The sequence below is a fragment of the Lactuca sativa genome, chromosome 1 (genome assembly GCF_002870075.4).
Source record: "Lactuca sativa cultivar Salinas chromosome 1, Lsat_Salinas_v11, whole genome shotgun sequence".
Classification (NCBI taxonomy): domain Eukaryota; kingdom Viridiplantae; phylum Streptophyta; class Magnoliopsida; order Asterales; family Asteraceae; genus Lactuca; species Lactuca sativa.
The window spans coordinates 14,892,069-14,910,523 of NC_056623.2; the positions used below are offsets into that span (position 1 = coordinate 14,892,069).

The 18,455-nt window shown below is 33.8% G+C and overlaps 3 protein-coding genes across 4 annotated transcripts; 2 read left to right on the forward strand and 1 right to left on the reverse strand.

The window, feature by feature from the left end:
* The first annotated feature begins 1,823 nt into the window (after positions 1 to 1,823).
* Positions 1,824 to 7,335, forward strand: LOC111916779 (phosphatidylinositol-3-phosphatase SAC1). 2 transcript variants are annotated; one of them, XM_052768691.1, is made up of 13 exons: positions 1,824 to 2,202; positions 2,807 to 2,972; positions 3,931 to 4,153; positions 4,388 to 4,464; positions 4,558 to 4,745; positions 4,826 to 4,923; positions 5,010 to 5,143; positions 5,217 to 5,351; positions 5,432 to 5,828; positions 5,901 to 6,133; positions 6,236 to 6,652; positions 6,762 to 6,873; positions 6,961 to 7,335. In XM_052768691.1, the coding sequence occupies exons 1-13, from the start codon at positions 1,902 to 1,904 to the stop codon at positions 7,210 to 7,212; spliced, it is 2,733 nt and encodes a 910-aa protein (XP_052624651.1). In that variant the 5' UTR covers positions 1,824 to 1,901; the 3' UTR covers positions 7,213 to 7,335. The 2 variants fall into 2 exon arrangements, with proteins under 2 accessions (XP_052624651.1, XP_052624652.1); XM_052768692.1 differs by having other exon boundaries at positions 5,441 to 5,828.
* A 198-nt stretch (positions 7,336 to 7,533) lies between these two features.
* On the forward strand, positions 7,534 to 9,846 carry LOC111916782 (protein PHOTOSYSTEM I ASSEMBLY 2, chloroplastic). Its single transcript, XM_023912442.3, has 4 exons — positions 7,534 to 7,711; positions 8,578 to 8,637; positions 8,863 to 8,909; positions 9,676 to 9,846. Exons 1-4 carry the CDS (start codon positions 7,574 to 7,576, stop codon positions 9,761 to 9,763), a joined length of 333 nt encoding a protein of 110 aa, XP_023768210.1. The 5' UTR covers positions 7,534 to 7,573; the 3' UTR covers positions 9,764 to 9,846.
* A 443-nt stretch (positions 9,847 to 10,289) lies between these two features.
* LOC111916781 (transmembrane emp24 domain-containing protein p24delta3) lies at positions 10,290 to 11,985 on the reverse strand. Its single transcript, XM_023912441.3, has 4 exons — positions 11,643 to 11,985; positions 10,921 to 11,133; positions 10,771 to 10,847; positions 10,290 to 10,586 (listed from the first exon to the last, which is right to left on the reverse strand). The coding sequence occupies exons 1-4, from the start codon at positions 11,856 to 11,858 to the stop codon at positions 10,442 to 10,444; spliced, it is 651 nt and encodes a 216-aa protein (XP_023768209.1). The 5' UTR covers positions 11,859 to 11,985; the 3' UTR covers positions 10,290 to 10,441.
* Between the last annotated feature and the right edge of the window lie 6,470 nt (positions 11,986 to 18,455).

The window sequence follows — 18,455 nt, forward strand, 5'->3', positions numbered from 1 at the left end:
GACATCTAAGAAGGCAAAAGCCTTGGTAGTTGACCTCCAAAACATGAAATCTATTTGATTCTTTGTCACGGTTGGTTTACATTGCAACTTGGCATTTGATACTCTTGTTCACGGTTTCATGGTATAACTAAATAACTTTTATCTTGATAGTTGTCATTAGGAGGTGTAAACAAGCGAAGCTACTCATGATCGACTCATTAAAAGCTCGACTTGAGCTTCAGTTAAACGAGCCCAAGCTGAGCTCAAGTTTAGTTTCAGACTCATTTATTAAAGGAGCTTGAGTCTGAGCTTCATCTATCAAGTTCGATTAGGCTCGCAAGCCTAAATGAGCCTATGCGTAATTATATAATATAATTTTTAATTTTAATTTTGTATATTAGATATAAAAACAAAGGGCATTTTCATCTTTTCACATACAGTTAACAAAATCTATTAAGAAAGTTAGTCATAAGGATCATTTGTGTGCAAAGTTTGCTCTGTAGGTACCATATGAAGGAAAAAGTTTCGTAAGGACTACTTTAGTGAAAAAACAAAACCTTAAAGACCATTTGTGTAATTTGTTCTTAAATAATTAATTATTGAATATCAAATAAACGAGCTTTTTACCGAACTTAAAAACACAAATAAGCTTGATATTTGACTATTAATCGAACTGAGTTCGAGCTAAGCTGAGGCTCATTTAAGTACGCGTGACAAACGAGCTAAACTCGAGCATTTTAAATCGTCCACATGACGAGCTCGGACTTTGAAACTTAAGCTCGAATCGAGCCGAGCTTGAGCTTGAACCCCAAGCCTACTCAAACTCGAGCTCGGTTTGACTCATTTACACCCTAGTTGCCACAACATTGAGATCTCGTTTGTTTTTATATATTAATATCACGGTACTAAGTCCTCCACTCCTTTGACTTAACAGTTTTGTGGATGATGCCAAGGTTTTTAATCAACATGACAACATACCACCCATGGTCAAAACCCTTGAGATTTGAACATGTGACAACTTTATTTTGACGTGCACAAATCTAAAGTGATCATCACTAGGTCACCCTGATACGAGAATAACGTTAAGTAGGTTCATTATTCATTTTACTCTCATCTCCTTAAGGCCAATGCCATCCTTCATATATTTTACGTTTTATGTCCCTTTACACTCTCTTCTTGGATTTTATTAGTGTAGATTTCGTTCTCTCTTTATTTGTATCTAATCTCTTGTATTTTCATGTCATAGTCTTTGCTTAAACAACCATTTTCTTCACCTCTTGTTTAGCCTCCTTGTATCATTATTTGCCTTGCTCATTCCTACATCATCATAACTCAATAAAAAATCCTTAAAACATGGTTGTTACTTCTCAACCTCAACTTGTACCTTTTCACTCCAGTCCACCACCTGATTCTTTATGTTTCAACCAAAAAAATGTAACACTGATGGATACTGATTTTTAAAACATGTTTGTACATCAGAAGTTTTGAATAAAATAAATTTCAATAATATTAAATATTGATTTTGAATATGTTAATAAGATATTTTATTGAAATAGTTTGTTACAAGTAAGATTTGTTGTTGTCATATATCTTTAATAAATTAATTTAACAATTTAATAAGAATATGAACATAACTTTTTAAAACAAAGGGTTGTAAGTTAAATCTTTTACATAACTTAACACAATAACGAAAAATGCAATTTACTCATCTTGTAACTTTCATGCTAAGAACGTGCATCAAATGTGTGAACTTTGTGTTCATAACAATGATCAAAGTGAGAGGGGTAAAGTTGTGCACGATATACAAATAGGGGGTAAATGGAAAAATCACATCGGAGTTTTTTCCGGACTAAAAATCAGGAACCAGACCCCAAGAAGTGGGGCAATTCTCAAAAAGACCACCACAACGCCAGCAATCGGCGATGGCGAAGTCCACCAAAATCCACCCAACCACTGATCCCGAAACCGACCCTAGTTCCTACTCCCTTGAGAAATTCAAACTCTATGAAACCAGGGCCAGGTTCTATCTCATCGGCAGTGATCGGAAGAAGAGATTCTTCCGAGTCCTAAAGATTGATCGCATGGAACCCTCGGATCTCAATATAAGCGAAGACCCTGTTGTTTATCCACCTCAGGAAGTCAAGAGCTTGCTTCAGCGGATTGCCGAAGGCAATCGTGCTACTGGTGGTTTGTCCTTCGTCGCCAAGGTCTACGGCATCGCTGGTAAGTAATTTGATGAATTGTATATATATATATATATATATATATATATATATATATATATATATATATATATATATATATATATATATATCTTACAAAACAATTGAGTTTTTTTTTTGGCTGGAACATTGAAATTTTTATTTGTTTCAATGCCTAAATCATCACGACCTACAGAAACTGGTTTCTGAACATAATATGAACTTGGATAAACAATTTTGATCACATTCATTTGACTACTGAAGAATAGATACCCGTTAAGAACTTCATGAAATGTTAAACCCTTATGAAGTAAGGTTAAATGGTGTTTAAAAAAGCTAAGAAATGCGTTTGGCCCTTTATCTTAGAACAAACATAATGTTTTTTCTAGATAAAGTGGGGCACAAAACTCTTGTACGACATTTCCATTTGCTTTAAGGATAGGCTCAAAACTCTTGTATGAACCATCTAGCAGGAAAGACAATCCATTTGGGATTTGGCAATAGACCATATTGATTTACCTTTCACACAAGGTCAAAGTTAAAAGGCTCTCAATAATTTGGAAGTTAATGTTTTGATTACTTGTGATATATATTAACTTCAGTTTAATTGGTGTAATTGATTTCAGGTTGTATTAAGTTCTTGGAGTCATATTATTTGATATTGGTTACAAAGCATAGGCAAATTGGGTGTATATGTGGTCATGCAATTTATAGCATTGAAGAGAGCCAAATTATTACAATTCCACATGTCTCTGTTCAAACCGATGTTGCTCATTCAAAAACCGAGCTGAGGTATTTTTGTGCTGTCATTACCTCATAAGATTCACATCCTAATGATCTTTTCTGGTGTTACAAGGTGTATCAAAAGGACACTGATATTAGTTGGAATAGTTTATTGTTGACCAGTTTTATATTACTTCATAATCTGTTGTTTTTTCTTTTTAAAGATTTGTAGTTCCTTTGCCATGGCAACACTGCTGATAGACTATATTCACAGCTTCATTCATTTTTTTCGTTCTTTTTGGTGCTATGCTAAAGACAACATTGTTCTCCTATCTTGAATGTCACTACATATGACCTTCCCTGCAACACTAATAAGTCTAAGCCATGTTATTTTTCTTCATTATGTGCTATCAGATAGATGATGTTTAAAAAGTATTTGAGAAAATGACAGCACACCTGATTGGAAAAATAATGAGGGAAAATTTTCTAAAGGTTAGGACTTGATGGGGAAGCCTTATTTCCCTAACTTTATCTATCAAGTTGTTCTTTCTGCACCAAGTTAAAATGACTACAGGTTTCCTTTTCTTTATCGTAATCTACTTAATGTAGGGTTAAATTAACCCTAATCTACTTAATGGTGACATTACTAATCTGGTAAGCTATATATGGGTGTTTTCTTACTTAATGCGGAAAGAACTACTTAATAGAAAGTCAGGGAAATGAGGCTTTCCCAGTTAAGTCCTAACTTTCTGTAATTTTGTTCTCATTTGTATATCCTTTCATATCTGTATGTGTGCCATCATCTCCTCAAATGTTTTTCTAAACATCATTTATCCATACAACACTAAATGGAAAACAAGATGCTAGTCTGTGTTAAAAGCTTGAATTCATTTCTCAGATCTCCTGAAATGCACAATAAATATTATATATATATATATATATATATATATATATATATATATATATATATATATATCAGATGAGTTTGATTACTTTGCTTTGAACAGAGTTCATACTATTTGTGCAGGTATAAGAAGCTGTTATCCAGTGTAGACCTGACAAAAGATTTTTACTATAGTTACACATATCCAATAATGCGAAGTTTACAGAAAAATGTTCTATCCACTGGCAATGAAGGGATGCCATATGATGACATATTTGTGTGGAATGCTTTTCTAACACAACCAATTCGATCTAGATGCAAGAACACTATCTGGACAATTGCTCTCGTTCATGGAAATTTTAAGCAGGTTTGTTGATTTTTCTCTTGCTTGTAAGTAAATAAAAAAATCATCTCCATGAAGGTGTTCTTGTTGTGTGTGTATATATATATATATATATATATATATATATATATATATATATATATATATATATATATATATATATATATATATATATATATATATATATATATGCATTTTATCATGTTTTCAGTTCAATGTCCATTCATAAATGTTAGATGTTTGTATCTATGATTACAGATACGGTTATCAGTCTTTGGAAGAGACTTCAGTGTTGCACTGTTATCTAAGCGATCTCGTCACTTTGCAGGAACACGGTATGTGCTCTGCATTTTTATCAAAATCATTTTAAATTCATTGAGAATTATGATTACATAAATGACTGAATCATGATTGAATAAATGATACAGTTACTTGAAAAGGGGAGTAAATGATCGTGGAAGGGTTGCAAATGATGTTGAAACAGAGCAAATTGTTCTTGATGAAGAAGCCGGATCATGCAAAGGGAAAATGAGCTCTGTTGTACAAATGAGGGGATCAATTCCTCTTTTTTGGTCACAAGAAGCTTCTAGATTCAGTCCAAAACCTGATATCATATGTAAGAAAGAATCACCAACTCATTCTCTTGTTTATCTTGGTGTATGTTCTGATAAATTAGGTTTTTGCCTGTGGTTTCAGTGCAAAGATATGATCCTACATACGAGGCAACCAAACTTCACTTTGAAGATCTGGAAAAGAGATATGACAATCCAATCATTGTGCTTAATTTGATCAAGGTTTTTTTTTTCTTAAAGTTTATTGGTGTTTGTTGAAAAGTTACACGATGATGATGTTCACATAAATATAATGATTTTTATTGTAGACTGTTGAGAAAAGGCCTCGAGAAATGATGTTAAGGCGTGAATTCACTAATGCAGTTGGGTATCTGAATCAGATACTTCCAGAAGAAAATCAACTTAGGTTTATCCACTGGGACTTCCACAAGTTTGCAAAGAGGTAGGTATTTCTGTTTGTCAACCTCCCAACCACCGCCCCTATTGACTGAAATTTTGTTTTTGATGTGATGAAGTAAGTCTGCCAATGTATTGGGAGTTTTGGGTGGTGTTGCTAGTGAAGCACTGGATTTGACAGGGTTTTATTATAGTGGAAAGCCAACTGTTGTCAAGAAAAAATCCATACAACTCAGTAGGACAAGCACAGCAAGGTATCTATCATATACATATTGGCTTTTTTTTTTTTTATGACTGAAATTGGGAATAATCTTTTCTTTGTGTAAACTGCAAGTTTCTGCAGGGAGGCTTCACTCAAAGATTTGAGAAGTGTTTCAGGGGATCTATCAGTGGCCACAAGTAATAATACTATTACTGATGCAACCCCTCAAGACAGAGATCCAAATCATAATCACAATCAGAAGATGAAGAAATATAATCACAGCAACAAAGATCCACAGTTTCAAAGTGGAGTTTTACGAACCAATTGCATCGATTGCTTGGATCGTACAAATGTTGCTCAATATGCGTATGGTTTAGCCGCCTTAGGCCGCCAGCTTCATGCCATGGGACTCACAGATGATCCAAAAGTGGATGCTGATAGCAGTATTGCTGCAGCTCTTATGGATATGTACCAAAGCATGGGTGATGCTCTTGCACAGCAATACGGTGGATCTGCAGCCCACAATACTGTATGTGTAGTTGTGAAAATTACATGATAAAACAGTAGCTTAAAAGTTTTTGTTGTTAATGAATTACTGCAGGTGTTCCCGGAGAGGCAAGGAAAGTGGAAAGCAACTACACAATCTAGAGAGTTTTTGAAATCTATCAAACGATACTACAGTAATGCCTATACAGATGGTGAAAAACAAGATGCTATCAATTTGTTTTTGGGCTACTTCCAGCCACAAGAAGGAAAACCAGCACTTTGGGAACTCGATTCTGATTATTATCTTCATGTATCTGGGATAGGGGATGACCTAATCCCAGAAGGCTAGTAAGTTTTATTCAAATCAAATGCTGTATATATTTGGTTTGCAAGTAGTATTTGGATTTTGATAAAAAAGAATATGTTGGTTGATTTTGGAATGTCGAACAGTTTACCAAGTGATGGTGGTGGTGGTGGTGAAGCTGTAAGGTTTTTGGGGGGTTCACTGACACCTGTTGCAGCATGTAAAGAGGATTTTTCACGGATGAAACTGACATCATTTTCCAAACTAATAGAAAGAACAAGCGGTGCCATAAAGAATGTAAGGCTGTGTAGTGAACCGGATCATAAGCCTCCTGGAAATTCTGGAATGGCACCTGATGCAGTTGAAATACAACTGAAAAGTCCAAACTGGCTTTTTGGTCACAAGAAGTTTGAAGAAGGTGGTAATAATGGTATGCTGAAAAAAGTTGCATCAGATGAATTAGCCATGAGAGGGCGTGAAGATGAGAAGAAATTTGATGAGTTGTGTGACCCCAATTGGGTTTCTTCTGCTATTCACACTAATGAAGAGGATGTATTCAAAAGGTATTGTCTCCTTTATACTATAATTATGAATAATCATTCATCCATCTATCCATGATGGTATGTTATGTATGTGTTAAAAATAAAATAACATCATGTGTGTACTGTGTAGATATCTTGCAATGACTTCAATAGATGAAGCGAATGGATGGTATGGTGGGACATTGCTTGCTGAGCAAGATGAAAGCAGTGAGGTATATAGACATTATGCTCAGTTCTGTCAGGTGAGTAAATTTCTTCCATCTTTCTTTCTGCTGTTGCTTGGTGTAATTTAATTTGGTAAATGAATGATTGTGATTTTGTTGAAACAGAACCCTATAATGGAACCCTTCCAAAACGATTCTGATAAAGAGAAGCATTATGCTGAGGTGCTTGGCTCAGTAGCAGTGGTGGAGTGCATGGATGATGCAACTGTGGAAGATGAGATGGAGGCAGCATTGATGGAGTATGAGCTGATTGGGGCGGATCTTGGTATTTGCCCCAAGACTTTTAATGCTTTGGCCATTGACCCCACTCACTTGACCAGGTGGATGATTGGAGAACACAGGCTGCCTACTTCTTAACAAGGTCTAAGAGCAATCATTTTATTTTATTTTGTACAGAGTTGACTTTCACTTTGTGGAGAGAATGAATGAATGTATGTATGCATGTATATTATTATCAACATGGGTGGTTTCCACTTTTCACCTTTGGAGTCTCATTCTTGTACTTTCTCACAAACCTGAAAAATATTACACTTTACACATTTTTTATTACATATCTTCAACTGAAATGGAACAAATAGGACACTTGTCAGTGGGGATGAAATTGAAAGGTGTGCAACTTTCAACCATAAGCTCCTCATCCACAAAATATCATATCATATTTAAAATTTTCAGTTTCTCCAACTATCATATATCCAAATAAAAAACGATAAAAAGAATAATGGCTTCTCATGCTCTCTCTTTCCATTCCTCACAAATCTATCACCGATCCATCTCCAATTCTAAACCTGTTACTCTACAAAGGGGAAGCATCATCATTCCTCATGCTTCAAAATCCAGTGGTTTTCCACTTAACTCTGTAAGTTGTTTATTATCTTTAAAACTTATAATGTTTATCATATGGTATTTAAGAATCATACTCGCGTTGCTTGCTATGAACTGGGTATACATGGTTTCGTTTATGAAAGATATTTTAAAATTAGAAAAATCGACCAACTGAAAGTGTTATACTCTATAAGTACATATCAAACAAAATATACATAATCGTCATATGACAAAAAAAAGTGGTTGTAAGTTCCTAACTATCCAAGATTTTTTTTTTTTTTTTTTTTTTTTTTTTTTTTTTGAAACGGTTGAATTTTATAAAATGCCAAAAAAAAGGAACAATTACATCAAAGTATGTAAATAGGGTTTTGAAGCCGCAAATTCCAATTTATATGAAATTTATGCTTCCAATGAACCACCCATCAAAAGACACAATATCATCAAAAAGTCTATCTTTTTTTGGCCTAACAAGATCAAACACACGCTTGTTCTTGAAGTTCCAAAGGCACCACCAAGGAGTAGAAATAATCACATCCACCACATCTTTATGAGCTTTTGATAAAAAAAGCCGAATCTATCAACCTCTGAGCATCACCTACCAACAACAAATCAAACCAAATATAGACGGATAATAACGAGTCATTGAAAAATGTTTTTTTTTTTTTTTTTTTTTTTTTTTTTTTTTTTTTTTTTTTTTACGGTAGTATTTTAAGTTATTAGTTGGGCAAATTTTACATAATATCTATACATAATCTTTAGTGTTTAGATATTTCTTATGCTTAAAGTATATATTCGCAAGTATTATCTAAAGAATTGTTTGATCAAATTTTAGATAATATGTGTTAAAAAGATGATATATGTAAATGTAATCGTGTTTTTAATGTATTATGATACTTGCAGATTTTCAAGAAATGTGAAACCTGTGGAGGTCAAGGTGCCATAGATTGTGGTGGATGCAAGGTCACATTATTTCTCCTATTAATTCTATAAGTATTTTATTGAAATGTATAATAAAGAAACTACATAGGGACCAATCGTTTATCATATCTTACATAAATTTTAAAAACTGGTAAGTAAAACTTAAACAACCGTAATTAATCATTTTAACTACTAAAAAGCTGCCTAAGTTGCATAATTTGACGGAGGAATTATTTTATAAGAACGTGTTCTGTTTTGTTGACACAGGGAACAGGAAAAAACAAGAAGAATGGAAATATATTCGAGCGTTGGAAGTAAGTTGCGTAATTACTTGCTTACTGTCTTGTTTCATAAAACCCAACATTTAATAGGATAATAGATTGAAAAATCATTCGGTTACTTCTAAAACAACATCTACCCTAATAAATGAAAATGACTTTGCCACATGTCATTCTCTCATAAAATTAGCCACATGTCATTTTGTCATTATTTGAGATATATTTATTTTCCACTTGTCATTATTTTAATTTTTATTTTCAATATATCATTAATTTAGTTTCCATAAATTAAACCTACCATTAATTTCAAATTTTAAATTTTAAATTTTAAATTTCAAATAAATTTACAGTTTAAACCTTTATGTTTAATATTTTGTTATAATTAACCCGTTTATTACACAATAAACACATAATTTCAATTTATTTATTTTTTGTATGTTTTTTCTCATAATTTTCACTTATTTCAATTTCTAATTCAAATAAAATTTCTATTTAATCGTTTGTACTTAACATTTTGTTTTAATCAACCCGTATAATATACGGGTCTCACAACTAGTTTTTTTTAATAAATACAAAAAAAAAAAAAGAACAAATAATTTGACCTTTCAAAATCAAAACCACCACCATGGCAAAGGCAGTTAGTTTTATTATCTCTTAATTTCGACTCTAATAACCGTTTCTGATATTACTAAAACCTATATTATTATTATTATTATTATTATTATTATTATTATTATTATATTGAAGCCTGATTATTCTTTCCTGACTTGTACTAAATTATATGTTTGATAAACACCCACAGATGCTATGATTGTCAAGGTTTTGGACTAAAGAGTTGCCCAAGTTGCGGAAAAGGAGGCTTAACACCTGAACAAAGAGGAGAACGTTGATCATAATACTTTCTTATTTTCATTACTTTTGTATAAAACTTCACTTCCTTTTAATTTTAGACTACTCAACAATGTTTCATGCACATTTTTACCATATATTTTGCTCCTTGTCCTACAAATCCCAACTCAAATGAGTTTTGAATGAAATATGCTTTCACAGTCACACAACTAGGGCTGGTTCAAACGTATATGGGACCCGGGACAAAAAAAATGATCCGTCAAAGACAAATATAATAAAGATTCAAAAAAATATCATTTATTCTTCATTATAGACATATTCAATTAGCAATAACAAACAATCCAAATTGTTTATCTTTTGAACAAATTTTAGACCCTAACAATCATTTAGACAATAATTTTTTTTTATATTTATAACACTATATGACCCAGAAAATTTGGTCCCCCTGGAGACATGGGCCTGGGCGGTCGCCCGGGTTGCCCACCGTCTGGACCGGCCCTGCATACAACTACCATGCAACACCACCAAAGTTCCAATCAAATCAATTGAAACAATTTGAAACCAAAATGAAATTCGATCGCAGCCTTCTACTTAAATTATATAAAAAAATAAATAAAAGTATCTAGTGTACATAACAATACAACAACAATCGTACCATTTTTCAAAACTCTCTGAAATTAGTGAGTGTTTGGTCTTGTATAATGATAATTAATAAGGGTTTAAATAAGCTTCTTCTTGTGGAAAAATCGTTTCAAGTACCACAACTGCAAAACTGAGACTGCAATGCAAACACCAAGAGACAGGATGCTAAACCAAGCCACCCTTGCATTCGTCTTTTCGCTCACTTCCCTCATCTCTGCTTCCCTACACACCAAATCCATAATAATAAATAATAATCACCACCAATTGTAATTAAAAAACAAAAAATTATACTAGGAACAATATGAGGAAATGAAAGTAGAATGGCAAGATAAATAAGTAAATAAATGTATTTCTTGCATTTAGCCTAGATAATTATACTAGGAACAATATATAAATTTTTTTTTACCTGTTCTTTAAATAGATCAAATTCTCATGGATGGCTTCCACAGCACCCTCGAGTTTTCTCAATTCGAATTCAACACCCTAAAAGAGAAAAATCACGTGTAAATAAAGGAAGCAAAGTATAATTAATATTGGAAAAAAAAAAGTTACTAACATCAATCTTTTCTTTCTTTGCAACGGACTCCCAATCTTTTGCAGCAATACCAATTCGCCAGTCAAGACTAACAGTTAGACCCTTGGTGCCTTGATGATGACCATCCACCCAAAAACATGCCAAGTAGTTGCCTGATTCGTTAGTTGTAAATGCAAATTGACCATGAGTCATGTTCTCTTTGTGGTGGAGATTGTTTCCATATGGCGAGGTTACCTGTTCAATTAACACTTAACTTTCTTCATACAATCATCATTAAAAGTAAAACTACAATATTGCCAAATCTAGGTATTATGAAAACTAATACTGGTTCTCACTTCCAAACGATTCAAATCATGCCCCTGTTTCTTTTCATCCTCCAAAATTACTAAAAAGCTCTTGATTTGTACTTCAACACCAGTCATATGGTTGCTAAAGTGTTGTCATTATTCATAAGTACAAACTTACAGCCAAACAATTACGTGGATCGACATTTCTTGATGCAATATTTATGTGTTCACATTGAACCTAAAACAAGCACCTTGGCATGTATGCTACTAAGGGATATTCAAGTGATTATGTGATATCTAATAATCAAAATCAGGTAATCAGCTATAATGAAAAACCTATTTCAATCAATCCGCATATAAATTTTCGAATCCACCAGATCAAGATCTGGGAGTAACAGCTTAACCTAGATCATCATAAACATAAAGTAAAGTTGCACAAAAAAGATCGATGTTTACCCGAACGGAAATTGTGGCGCCGGAGGGCATATGGGCGTCCTCTTGACCATTGATGAGGGAGTAATCAGCAAGAACAACCACGTGGTTTTGAATCTCTTCAGAGACACACTTGGTTCCTGAAGTGGGTAAGTCTAACCAGATAGCTTGCGTTGTGCTGGTGATAGCGCACCACCATATGAAAACCACAATCGCTCTCCAGCTCCACCTCGTACCCATCAAAACTAGTTTTATTTGTAGTTTGTAGTTGAATGTTTATCAGTTTATTTGTTGTGTCTGTGAAGAAGAAGGACGATGAGATCTGAGGTTACCCTTTTGTTGAACTTACGGTATTCGTCAACGAAAGGCTTTGTGTGCCGATTATATCAAACTTGCCGTCAAAAGTATTTCTACCCCATGTCAAAAAATATTTTTATGTAGATATGATTAAATTATGAGAAAGTAAAACATCCTTTTGATTTTTGTTCGAAGTCTTTATTTTTATTCATATAAAATAATATTATGTGTAATTTATTAATTATTTTTCTTTTAGTTCTGATACTTGCATTGATATACTGAATATGAAAATATATAAGAACAAAAAGTTATGAGATAAGAAGGGTATTTCACCATAGTAATAAACACCATGTTGTCGGTGCCATGACAAATGAATAGATCACGTACGAGGACATCCCTCCCTCCCTTTAACATTCTCTAAAAAGATTTTTATCACTCGGTAAATACAAACATTTTTTAACATTTAATAGCACACTATTTTATTTCATAAATTCATTCATTCACAATGTCATCATCTACAGGGCCGGTCCTAAGGAATTAAAAATCCTCAAAGGTCCAGAACGAACAAGAAAAAAAATGCTTTTGTCATCATTATAAGTTGTATTCTTAAATAAAAATATATAATAAAAAAAATTAGACCCTTTGCGGCTGTCCACTTTGCCCCCTCTCAACGCCCCCATGATCATCTACTTCGTCGAATGCGTTGACCTTATAGGAAACAACATTCATCGGGAAACTTATGGCAAAATAGTTGCATATAATCAATAACAAGAAGCTTAAATTTCACGTTTTGCCGGCCTTTGAAAGAGTAGATGTTGATATGTCACAATATAAGGCACATAGAAAGAAAATACATGAACGCGATATCCATCACGCCTGTCGCATTGATTTGGGAGAATATATTCACAAGGCTAACATACATCCATGGTTGAGGTTTAATACAATGATTTGTTTGAAGATATAAATGAAGATTCAAATTTGTTTGTAAAGGATTCGAGTGAGGATTCAAATGACGAATCGAAAGAAAATTCTGTGTGATGTAATATTTTAATTAGTTTTATATTTTAGTTATATTGTTTTATTTTTATTATTTAGTTTTTATTTTGAAGAAATGAAATAATTTCGTTTTTATTAATTTTGTGTTTATTAATATTTTTTATTTTTATTAAATTATAGTAATTGTATTTTAGCTAAAAAAAAGTAAGGATAAATGAAACATTCCATCGATTTTAAGAATCACATGAAATAAGATGGCACTGACATGACATAGAAAAAAAAATGAAATTTGATGTTTGTTAGTACACCTTTTGGTCGAAAGCCATTTATTTTCGCTTGCTTTGGAGGACAAAGATATTATTTATATACTTATAATGTTCAATTGGAAATTTAGTTCAGATATTTGGATTTTAAAATCGATTTTTAGCAACATAGAATTATTATCTTCAATTTCGTATTGTTTTAAAAAGAAAAAAGAAGAATCGAATTGTCCAAAACAATCGAATTACAATATATAATTTATTTATTTATTTTTAATATATATATATATATATATATATATATATATATATATATATATATATATATATATATATATATATATATATATATATATATATAGTCATTTATCAATTTTTTTAAATAGATCAAATAATGGCATCCAATTAAAAACTTCAAATATATTTCTTCTTAAATGATTTTCTTATGTGTTAAACATAAATTTTAATCTACGGATTTTAAGTAAGCATATATTTGGATAATAGAAAGAAATGACACGATATATTATAAATATATAAAAAAACAACTTTTTCTTTTGTGATGAAAGTTATTGTACATAAATAAACATTTTTTTTTTGTACAAGGTATAATTATATTAATGCGTAAATTGCAATTTTAGTCCCTTACCTTTATATAATCTGTCATTTGCAACCCTTCTGTTTTGTAAAATAATATTTTTCATCAATATACTTTTTAAAATATCACTTTCACCCTCTCAATCTTCGTTTGTAAAATTTTACTTTCACCCCTTTCATCTTTGATCTCTCAAATTTGTATAATTCGTCACTTGCAACCCATTTATTTTGTAAAATGATATCTTCCATCCATCTACTTTTTAAAATATCACTTTCACCGCCTCCACCTTTAACTTTGTAAAATATCAATTTCACCATTTCATTTTCTAAACTTTCGTGTTTATCCCTCTGTAACATCGCAAAAATCAAGGTAAATTTTTTATTTTTCAAAACCAAACCACAACCATAAATGTTTACGAAACTTAGTTTCCAAAAGTCAAAACCACAAATCAGAGTATCCCAAAATCGAATCTCAAAAAACTGAAAGGTGTGCACGATCAAGCTTTCTCATTGCCCTGATCATTTGAAGTACCTAAAGCATAAAACTTAAACTGTAAGTAAAAGCTTAGTGAGTTTCCCTAAATACCATACACAACCAACAAAGATACAAAATACATATTGGGTCCACAGTCTCCCAATTGGATTATCCTGACCCACAATATCCTGGTTGGATTGCCACTCTAGCCTACAATCTCCCGATTGGATTGCCACTTGTAACATCCATAAAATTCGAGCTAATTTAAAACTTTTTAAATCATTTAAAACCATTCAATTATTACAATTTATTTTCAAAATAGTTTAAACATCAGAGTTCCCAAAAATCATAATCATTAATCGAGGAAGTGTACGGTCACGCCTTTGCCTTTCTGCGGTCATCCGCTGAACCTGACACAATAAATTGAAACTGTAAGCCCGAAAGCTTAGTGAGTTACCCCCAAAATACACATACACCCAATAATACACATACAATAACAAACAACATACTATGGGTCCAATCATCTGTCGGGATGAAATACCCTAGGCCCTCAACCATTGGGTTGGAATGCCAACATACCGATCCACTTCACATAACACATATACAACTAACAGCATGTATTGGGTCCACAGCTTTACAAACTGGATTACCCATGGGCCCATAATGTGAGTTTGGATTGCCTTCCGGGCCCACAACTCACATCTAGTTTGGACTCGCATAATGGGTAATCTGTATGTGATCACTTGTTATACTTGTATGTTTGTATGATGGGTGGGGCCTGTTGTGAGAGTTAGGGGGAGGCTCGTTATCCTTAGAGGGTGGGGCCTATTATACTTAGTGGGCGGGGCCCATTATAGGAGTTAGGGCGAGGCCTGTTACACTCATCGGTCGGGGCCTATTATATGTTTGATATCTGGTTCAAAAGGGAAGAGCTCAGGGTGATTGCAGTGCACACACGATATTGTTCGGCATTTCATGATAACTCTTATATTTTATGATGTTTTGATACATTTGTTCCACTTGGGATTTATGATGATGTTTTAGGATATTGTTTTTATTAATTGAAAAATGAAAATTTTGGGTCTTATTTTTGGGTCGTTACACCAGGTTAAACTTGGTCAAACCCCAGGTCAAAGGTCAAAGTCAAAAAGTCAAAGAAAGTCAAGCTAACTGAGTACTCCCTGCGTACTCAATTACTACGTTGGGTGTAGTCGTGATGAAAGAAATTATCGAGGCTTCAACCCAGTACGTGCAGCGCACCACTTGGTATGCCTGACGTACTCTGCCTGGACCAACTCCTTATCATTAAGTGCTTATTTCTTAAAGACTTTTCATCCAGATTTTGATCTAGACCCAAAACATCATTCTAAGTCATAAAGTTTCCACCTTTATGACTTTGCATGGCTAGAAAATGTAACATCCCGGAATTCAGGTATATCTCGTTGATCCTTTTCCTTCCTTAAGTTGTCAAAATTGGTCCTTGTAACAAAAGTTTGGGCTTTTGAGTACGCTGGTTCAAGGGAGGGTACACTGCACGTACTCTTGAGCGTATTCTAGACGCAGTGATAACCCAGTACGCTGGGAGTACCATAGTATACGCTGGGCGTACTAGGTTCAGATTGAAACCCTAATTGTGAGGGTGAGCCCTATATAAGGAACATTATGGCCTCACTTTTAGCCACCATTTCCAGAGAGCAAAACCCTAAGTGTACCCTAACCCTCGTTCTAGGGCTTGTGTGAGTGTGGTTGAGCTTCAAAGTGTTCTTGTGTGCTTTTGAAGAGAAGGAGAGGCCATTGAAGGAGCTAGAGTTGGAGGACAAGCTTTGGATCTGAACTTTCTGAGGTTGGATGTAACGGCCGTAGATCCGGGCTAGTCAATTTTAGAGACGATAAGCATCAAAAAATGACTTTTTGATGGAAGATTATTTAGAAGGATTAATCTTAACTAAGTTTTATTATATGTTACAAGGATTCCGTACATATAAAGAACGTCGAAATCCGAGTTATAACGAAGAAGTTATGACCTGTCGAAGTTTCGCGAAAGAACCGGCACGACACAGCGCGATGTAAATAGTGAATTTACATTAGAGTGATATTTGTCTTTAGAGATCTAAATAAAAGTCGTAGAATACGTTAAACCGAGAGCGTGCATAAAAAGAACGTCTAAATCTGACTTCGGATGAGGAAGTTATGATTTTTCGAAGTTTCAGCATTAGCAGTATGCAGCCCGAAACTCGAGATTGAGGTCGAGTGATATTTAGCCAAAACTTTCTAAATGAGAATTGAAGATCTCATCAATATTATTCCAACGATAAAAAGACAGACGAAAACGGAGTTCAGATGAAGGAGTTATGAGTTTCGAACGGAGTTTTCTTGTCCCGGCCTACTAAAGATAATATATGAGTAATATATTTGTAATATATTAAAAATGAAGCCAAAACTAGCCAACGGAGTCTAAACGAGAGTTGTAGAGCATAATCTCACCTTCACGTTGATATAAAGAACGTCGAAAATGGAGTTCGTATGCGAAAGTTATGAATTTCTGAAGTTCGGGGCGCGAACCCCAAAGCTGTGTCAGAGACCACGACGTGGCAGGTCTTCTGACACCTCCGGGAGTCCCCCAGACACAACTTACGATGACGCATGCAGTGACGATCAAGCCCACGATGTGGAAAAAGGTGTCACGACGTGGCAATGGCAGATTTTCCCCTATAAATAGATTAGAAGGGCCAACCGTTTAGGGTTGCTATTTTCTCTTCTCTCTCTCCCATTTTACCTCGATTTGCATGCAAGAAATATCCCGAAGCCCGAAGATCTCGAGAAGAAAAGAGTTTCCGAGCCGAAGCTCTGCCCGCGAGGAGTCCGGTTTTTGTGAAGATCTTCCAGATCTACCGAAGAATACTACTTCTACAAGCCGTAGTGCTGTCTAATCATCTTCTGATCAAGTGAGTGTATAATCCATTTCATAAACACAATTTTAATACAAGTATTGTTTGAATGTATTAAGTATATGTTTGGTTTGAGTGTGTAGTTACTTTCTTCTAACACATAGATATGAAGTATCTCTATAAAATTCGTGCTATGTGTTATATGTATATTATCTCGTTATTTGGAATGGGTAAGTGTGTGTGGTTGCTTTCTGTTAACACACATATATAGATTATACTCTATAAAATACGTGCTATGTGAATATATACTATTTCTCATGTGATATGAGTGTCGAAAGAATTTGTTATACATGTTTTATGTTGTATATAAACAAATATATTTTATCTACAAATATGTGGGTAGAACATGGGTAGATAGTGATGTGTGATGAAATAAAAATGTTGAGAGTCCTCGATGTCATTGTGATCCAGTCATCTAGCGGAATTTAGATGACGACCACAGACTCTTTCTAGACAGTCCCGTGGAACACCATCAGGCTCATAACATGTAGGTGTTAATGAACTTGGGTGTTCATTCGCTGTATTCCATCCCCCTCATGGTCGCCTTATTTGACTTATATTGCTAAAGAACCCCCGAAGCATGTGTTGTCCCCCCGATGAAATATACTTAGACTAGGTCCCTTGTGTTAGTTGTCTTAGGGACGTAAAGTGAGAATAACGGGAATGAGTAATTGGGTTATTATTGGTTGATGAAATTAAATTAATTATTTATTGTGGGTTGAAAACCCTATATCCTCACCAGGCTCCCAAGCCTGACCCACTCAGTTTTCTTTGTATTACAGGTAGTGGCGCCAGAGCATAAGTTGGATGACTTGTCAAGTTATTTTTGGATTATAGACTTGTTGTTATATTTAACTGTTGTAAGGTCTACTTTGTTCTGTTTATGCTTTTGGTCTGTATTGAACATGACATCCCGAGATTTTGTTATATAATAAAAATACATTTCTTTAAGAAAAGCTTTGGTAAATCCTATTTTATCATATTCCGTTTTGGGAATAAATTCCGCAACTCTTTTAATCAAAGGATTACTCTGAAATTATTTTAAAAGCATAAATTAAACCGGTCTTTTCTGGCCGTGAAATTGGGGATGTCACATTTGAGCATCATTTGGAGATAAAAATCTTGGAGCTTTCTCAATCTTTTTGATTTGTGCATTATGGACCATTTCTAGGGTTTTTGTCCCAAAGGTGGAGACTTTATGAGTAAAGGAGCTCCATAGACCTTGATCTATCCATATTCAGTGTATAAGGTGTTATAGATCCATAAA

Excerpts from the sequence above, each read along its gene's own strand:
- LOC111916779 (XM_052768691.1), top strand. The coding sequence starts at position 1,902 with ATGGCGAAGTCCACCAAAATCCACCCAACCACTGATCCCGAAACCGAC. Across the intron at positions 4,924-5,009 it reads TTGTGCTTAATTTGATCAAG|ACTGTTGAGAAAAGGCCTCG; the intron begins GTTTTTTTTTTC and ends TTTTTATTGTAG. Across the intron at positions 6,134-6,235 it reads GACCTAATCCCAGAAGGCTA|TTTACCAAGTGATGGTGGTG; the intron begins GTAAGTTTTATT and ends AATGTCGAACAG.
- LOC111916782 (XM_023912442.3), top strand. The coding sequence starts at position 7,574 with ATGGCTTCTCATGCTCTCTCTTTCCATTCCTCACAAATCTATCACCGA. Across the intron at positions 7,712-8,577 it reads GTGGTTTTCCACTTAACTCT|ATTTTCAAGAAATGTGAAAC; the intron begins GTAAGTTGTTTA and ends TGATACTTGCAG. Across the intron at positions 8,638-8,862 it reads TAGATTGTGGTGGATGCAAG|GGAACAGGAAAAAACAAGAA; the intron begins GTCACATTATTT and ends TTGTTGACACAG.
- LOC111916781 (XM_023912441.3), bottom strand. The coding sequence starts at position 11,858 with ATGGGTACGAGGTGGAGCTGGAGAGCGATTGTGGTTTTCATATGGTGG. Across the intron at positions 11,134-11,642 it reads GCGCCACAATTTCCGTTCGG|GTAACCTCGCCATATGGAAA; the intron begins GTAAACATCGAT and ends TTAATTGAACAG. Across the intron at positions 10,848-10,920 it reads CAAAGAAAGAAAAGATTGAT|GGTGTTGAATTCGAATTGAG; the intron begins GTTAGTAACTTT and ends TTTCTCTTTTAG.